A 7,466-nucleotide genomic window follows, 5' to 3' on the forward strand; every position below is an offset into this window, starting at 1 on the left:
GGAAGGAGGAAAACGAGGAGGAGGAGGAAGGAGGAGGAGGAAGAAAACATTTGCTCTGTCTTTTGCATAGCTCATATAGCTCCTCCGCTCCTCTGCTTCTCCATACATAACCGTTCCCCCATCCCCCCTCCTCTACTTAAACCTCCACACTGCTTAGAGTTTGTCATTCCATTCTAAGCGTATTTATTCCACGCCCTATACTGTAGCTAGCTATCTGACGCTCTGCTGGCTGGCTTCCCCCATTCCCATTCCGTAGCACTCTGTGTGTCTGCGTGGGCTCTGGTCAAAAGTAGTGCACTATATAGGGGATAGGGTGCTTTTTAGGACTCAGTTACATGTCCAAATGCGAAAAGTGAAAAGGACCACCTGCTCCAGTGTTGCTGGCCTCACAGGCAGCTATGATAGAACTGTGCAGCTGGGGCACGGTTGTCCAATGTTGGCCTCTGTGTAGGCTGGGCTTTGGGCTTTCTGTGGCGTCTCTCCCTTAAGAATTCATGCTGCTCCGGACATTTAGTCTGGTGTGAACGTCCAAGGACAGCAGTTGTTTGTTTACTGTTGCATTAAGATAATGGAGGCTTAGTTACTTTACAATAGGCCTCACACTCTTAGAAAAAAAAGTGCTATAGAACCTAAAATGGTTCTTCGGCTGTCCCAATAGGAGAACCGTTTGAAGAACCCTGTATTCTTTCCACAGAGGGTTCTACAAGGAACCCAAAAGGAACCTTTTTTGTTCTACTTGGAACCAAAAAGGGTTCTCCTATGGGGACAGCCGAATAACCCTTTTGGAACCCTTTTATCTAAGAGTGTATGCCAGGGGTCGACAACAGGCAACAGACCCCAAAGTTTTTAGTAAAACTATGATTTTAGTTGTTGGTCAAAAAATACTGTAAAATCACCAGGAATTCAGTTTAATTTAGAAAAGTATTCCCACTAATAAAAAAAGAGAAATATGTGATCGTGTCTCAATGTAACCAAAGTAGGAAATGACTGTTATTTTCAAATACAACTTCTTTTTGGGCTTATTTGTGGTCAGTTTGCAGTGGACAAATTATTATAATTATGTTCCGGTCATCGACCATCTAGTCGTCTACCCCCGCCCTTTGCTATACCAATTGGCCACTGCATCAGTATTGTCTGTCTGCTATAGTCTAGTACAGCATGTGGTTAGTTAGTCAATTAGCTTAGGGCCACTCTGCTTCTTACATTGCATGGGTATTGTCTGTTCTCTGTAGTCTAGCACAGAAGGGCTGCAACAATAGGGATAAAGTGCAAACAACTCATAAAGACAGTAAGTCAGTCAGACAAAATATTTTTCAGCTTGAAGAAAAGCAGCTATGAAATTATTTTCCGGGATAAATATCTGGGTGGGTACTGTTTACAGTATATTGTTTCTAACTACTGCCATTGCTGCAATCCAACTAATCTAATCTACATCAAGTCAAGTTCCTTAATATAATCATCCGGTCACCATTGTACAGTAGTATTGCAATTTTTCCAGGTACAATATCAGAAGTGTTGAGAAATAGACTTAGTCACTTTCGGATTTAGTCTGAGACTGCAGTGTGCTGGATATCCTTATAATAAGCTCAGCTTTCAGTGGAAATTCCCACCAACAAAGTCCCCTGATTTCACTGGAGTTGTGAGAGTAACAGAATAGTGCTGCCCTTGTGTTGACACATCTCCTGGTAGTCATTTAGCTGTACTACACCTGGCCATGCTGATGTTACCAGAGGTCAGTTGTTTTACAGTTTGGGAGATGACGTCCATGCCACAACCATATCTCATACCACAATAAGGACCACCATGGAAATAGGTTGTAAAACTTTATTGATTCATCGTCAATGATTTTACATGCAGTAAATCTGCTTTTGTGGCGTAATTGTGTTTCAAACTGTCAAATAAATCAAATCAAATGCATAGAGACTCAGGGTAGTTAGAGGGGATCTTTCAGCTGAAAAAGGGTTTAGGGTTAGCAACGCGTTAGTGGAGAACAAACGGATGGGCTCATATGTCATCGGGTGGAGGGGGGATGTACATAGGCGTATCTGATGTGGTCAATGTCTAGTTAACACCCAGTCACACACACACACACACACACTCTCTCTCACTCACACACACACACACACAGACACACACACACACACACACACACACACACACACACACACACACACACACAGTCAGTTAGTCCACTGCCAGATGGGGAAAGGAGAAGGGCAACCACACAGAACACAGCTGTCCTCAGACTGAAGGGTCAGCAGAATACACCAACAGGGAGGGAGGACCTACATTTAGGAAAATTAGTATTCTCTAGCTAATTTCTCAGTAAATACTTTTGTTCAAAGACTAGATAGACCAGAGAATCACACAAATTACACACAAATGTCCAATGCACACCCACAAATCAAGGACTTGATCATACACGTCATGACAGAACAGTTTTATATATTTTCAAACATAACTTTGTCTCAAGTCACCCTTTATCTTTCATTAAAACCCCAACACAGCCCAGATCATCTCGATCTGTTGTTCTTGTTAGGTAGTCCCACTCCCTTCTCTGTGCTTCTCTCTGACTCTGTTTCTCTGTGTCCTAACCCCCCAGTAGCCCACCACCACCCTGAGAACACATTCAACTGCAGCTTCATCGAGCCCCCCTCTGTAGCCAAGCTGCCCTGCCCCTCCTCTTGGTCCTCCCAGGAGTCCTTCGATTCCTTTGAGGAGGAACCCAGTGATGATGGCCCTGTGTACTGTGTTCCCCATGAAGGTGAGTCATTATGCACACACATACACACACACACACACCACACATACACGGACGCATGCACACACACAAGCACGGACGCATGCACACACACACAGTGAAGGCGGCCCCGTCTAAACAATGTGATGAAGTCATCAGGAAAGAATAACAAACACTGTGATTAGCCACGGCTACTTCACAAATAAACACACGTAGGCACGGACGGATGCATGCACACTCACACGTACACACACAAATCTTTGAACACACACACACGCACACACACACACACACACACACACACACACACACACTCTTGGAGTGCACTGTGAGTCACACGCCTCTGGAAAGCTAATTAGAGAGATGGTAAGTTCTCCTTATCGTGTACCATCGAGCCCAGTTCCTTGCCCTGTGTGCAAAAAAAAAAAAAAAAAACATGTTCTAATTATTACCTGTGGTTTGATTGAAAATCAACCTGCAATAGAGCATGCTGGGAAATATGATGATGGCCGTGGTTTTGAGTGGTTTTGAGCAAACATGCATTTGTAAATCTACTCAACAAGCTTGTTCAAATTCAGCTCACTTCGAGCAGAATTTGTTGATTTAACGTAAAATTGTAAGGCAACCAGCTGCAATAGGATTGTGAGTTTGCTCAACATTTGAGCATAGCTGAACCAAAGTACAGTGTTGCCTTCCAAGTGAGTGAACAAACATTCACACATTAGCTCAATTTCTTGTCCTCACAGAACAATGCTGATTAAGCAATTGGTTAAATTTGCTTTTTTGCAGTGTGGATGCGAAAGCATGAACAGGAAATGTAATGGTACATTTAGCATTTGGTATATGTCCAATTCATGACTCACTCCTTGTTGTTTGTTGGAAAATATCCATGCCCACCAGTTTTTTTGTATAGTTTGTGGAAGTTAGATTTCCCAGAAACAATGTTAGTTAAAGACATGCTTCGTTACTTTGGCGACTAAGTAAGTATTTTTTAAACCTCCCGCTTTGGGCTGGATGTGTCAATGTGTTCATACAAGCATAATCTATGAGCAGAATGACTGTCTTACCTCAATTAGCCACGAATCCCTCATTTGAAAGTGACTGTTTTTCTGGAAGCTGTGCACGCCATTTTGAGTACTGCAAGCTTGGACCCCTAGCAATTCGAGTTCCAGCCAATGAGGTTCAGCCCCTTGCAATTTGAGTGACAGCTTTCCAAGGAGGTTACAGGGTGGGCCCAATGGCTCAGTGGACACAGCAGAGAGAGAGGGAGAGAGAGCAATGGCGTGGTGCACATATCTGCACATACTGTATGTGACGTAGTACGCAATCTTCGGGGAACACTTTTGGCTCATATAAAAGTACACAAAAGTACCGTAGAATATCTTTAATAATTCGGGGAGGTCTCAATATTGCTTGATATTATTTTCAAATGGCAGTAAGAAGAGAAATATGATACAGTATGTTATAATCCTGTATTTATAATGAACACTCATTCTAAACACTGTAAACATGCCTCACATCTACATCCTTTATCCCTGATGATGCAGTAATACTGTATTTCCTGACCACCTATGTATGAACACCATTACCATCCAATCTAAACCTGACTCTCATCCATGTTCTCTCTTCCTGTCCTATAGAGTCGCTGAATGAGAATAAGGAGAAGGACAGACCCCAGCCAGCAGCAGCCTTCCACAGTGAGGATGATACAGGGGGGTACACCTCCCTAAAAGACACCAGTGCCAGCACCTACAAACCCCAGGATGGGAGCGAAGCGCCCCTCCTCAAGTCCTCTGACAGCGAGGGCTCCACCAGCGGATCCGAGTCAGCCATTGGGGCCCTCTACGCCCGCATTGCACACCTCTCCAAGAACTCCAAGGAGGAAGAGGATGGGGGCGACAGCATGGTCACCATCGAGGTCAAGGGTAACGGGAAACCACCGTCCCCGGGGGGAAAGACCACAACCAAACCGCGCCCGCCGGACCCCTCCACCAAACCCAAGGTGTCGTGGATCCATGGGAACAACGGGGGTACCACTCTCCAGGTGGAGAAGCCGAACCAGGGGGGCAAGGGGCTAACATTTCCCAAGGTGAAGACAACCAGGAGCTCCAGCAACAGCTCAGCCAAGAGCGAAGAGAGGCAGAGGCTGAAGGAGAATGCCAAGGAGAAGAGCAACCAGGAGGGAAAGGGGACAGAGGTCAACGGCTCCCCCAGCAAACACAAGGCCCACCGGGTGGGGAGGTCCGGAGAGAACATGAACCACATGGAGCACATCAACGGGGTGGTGCAGAACGCTCTCAAGAAGATCGGCAACTTCCACAACTCCAACTCCGACAAGAAGGCAGCCGCTGTGGAGACCCCCAAGGAGCCGCCCAAGAGCCCCAAAGTGATCCACCCACACATGAACTCCGAGGCCGCCACACTCCTGGCCGCCCAGCTCAAGGAGAAGACGCAGAGCATCACCCGGAACGAGGGCACATGCCTGGTAAAGACCAACGGCCTGTCCACCCCGATCCTCCGGGACCGAGGAGACCGGGAGAAGCCCACCCCTCCGCAGAAGGCCAAACGGACCACCGCTCCCACACCAGGCCACCAGGGCTCCAACAAGCCGCTGCTGGCTAACACCACCAACCTCCAGAAGATGGTTGGTGTGGGGGTCCCCAAAACGGACCCGGCCAGCCCTGAGATCGCCCCCAAGAGCCCGGAGAAGCAGGACTTGAACGGCTCTAGAGTGGGAGAGGGTGGTGGTGGTGCAGGGGACCCCACGCCAAAGAAGACCCCCATCAAAAAGCCTCCCCGAAAGAAAGGCAAGGACGGGACTTTGGATACTACTCTGGAAACTAAGACACCGACAAAGTCAGCAATTATGCCACCGCAGATAGTCAAATAGACAGTTTTTTGTATTGTTTCTCACAGACAGGACAATGGTGACAATGGTGAATTAATTACTTTTCTTCCAAAGGAGACATGCAAAAGGACTTGGTGGTTGTTCATCAAAGGAATTGATTACTTTTGCATGTGTTGTGTGTCCAGAACCAGTGGAAAGTAAGTAGAACTTGTTTTTAAACTGTGGTTCTTCTCATTGGTGTGGGAGTGTGTTTGTATTATATTAAACTATATACCATACTAGTATTACATGGACTGAAATTGAAAGTAATTTCATGGACTCTTTTCATAAACCTGCAATGTATCCATTTTCCACTACAACGCCGAACATAACTGGGGGAGAGTGCTGACAGTGGCAAGCAATTGTATTTAATTTCCTCCATATTTCTCCAATGCACACAACTATGTATTCATGTAAGAATCTCATCATTGTATCATTATAATTTAAATACTTTTTTCCTCAATATTGTATGTGATGCAGTACCAATCAAATCTATGCAATGTAAGTGAGGTCAATTAAGGCTAAGTTGAACCAAGGTACTGAGAATACGAGTACAATATTTTTTCTGTTTGATTAAAATTAGCCAGCTACAGTCCATAAAGGAGATTGTTGACCTCTTTCTTTCCATATATTTTTTATATGTTGTGTAATACAGAAAACAAACCATTTTAATTTAAGTACAGTCTCTAGCTCGTCCTGAGTTGCCCTTTTCTTCAAATCAAGATTCTCTCCTGTGGCATTGGATTTTCTGGTCTTTAGAGAGTACATTCTTTCACAATTCTGTCAGTCATGGTTTGTTGGCAAACTAATTAGCTTTTTGAACCCAAGCAAACTGTTAAGGGAGCATTACGTTGTCATTCTGCTCCTAACAGAGCTATGAATTAATTTTTGTCCTCTCTAATGGTTATTCATTTTTGGTCCGTATCGCTAAGGCCATACACTGTGTTAGGTCCTGTTGTCCCTTTGAGAAGACATTCTGGGATTTTCTATGATATCACATGTGGGGGTGTCATCCTGATAAAAAAAAGAATCTGGTTCAAAATGAGCACATTTTATTGTGTTATTATCATTTTTGTGATATGTTTTCCACATTAAATAAGACTAAATGTCCTCTCTAGTGGACATCAGGATCGCTAACTATGTGTTTTACCAACTGTCCCCATTTACTGTAATGTTAATTTTTTTTTATTTACTATCAACCGATTCCTAATGGCCACTACAGTGCACATACAATACAAAATAAATTCAAACATTTTGTGATGCAAAAAACATAAAAATTCCAATCCTTTTTTTTGCTGGGTCTCAGGAGGATATCTGACTTTTGCTAAAGGCACGCACCATACCTGTAAAACCAGCAAAAAATAAATGCTAAGCTATCTTTTCCGCGTGCTTATCGAATAGCTAGCTAGTGTAAATGCCACACTTTTAGGTTCCTTCCAAATCAATGGTTGTCAGCTTCAATCTCACCCACGTACGGGTAAGCAACGCTCCGTATCATAATGTTTCTATGCATTGTTGTTTCATAAAGGGCACGATGGCTTTAGTCATCTGGTCTTTCTTATCACAACGTTGTCTATTAAGGTTGAAAGCATTGTGGAAGTTTCCCTATAAAAGGGCAGGGAGTCTGGTCAGACAAACACATTTGATTGTGAACTGATACCTCCCTTCGCTGCTTCTCCGATACATTAGTGTATTATTATTCTGTGGAAGGCCCTGAGTAGCTACATCTTCTCTGATTATAAAGGCATGGTATAGTGGAATACTCGATATAGCAAGTATTTCAATCGCGATAATAAATAGAAAAGTAATAAAGAACATCCTTGTCTTACACCTCTAGAT

At 44.1% G+C, this 7,466-nt stretch overlaps 1 protein-coding gene across 1 annotated transcript; it reads left to right on the forward strand.

Moving 5' to 3' along the window:
• Positions 1 to 2,602: 2,602 nt before the first annotated feature.
• Positions 2,603 to 7,005, forward strand: LOC311126054 (uncharacterized protein; the record flags this gene model as incomplete). Its single annotated transcript, XM_084200080.1, has 2 exons — positions 2,603 to 2,764; positions 4,381 to 7,005. Coding segments are annotated over 2 exons (1,412 nt in total), but the record flags the coding sequence as incomplete, so codon positions are not given.
• Positions 7,006 to 7,466: the final 461 nt, after the last annotated feature.

This window comes from Coregonus lavaretus (genome assembly GCF_964263955.1).
Source record: "Coregonus lavaretus genome assembly, contig: HAP1_SCAFFOLD_8141, whole genome shotgun sequence".
Taxonomy (NCBI): Eukaryota; Metazoa; Chordata; class Actinopteri; order Salmoniformes; family Salmonidae; genus Coregonus; species Coregonus lavaretus.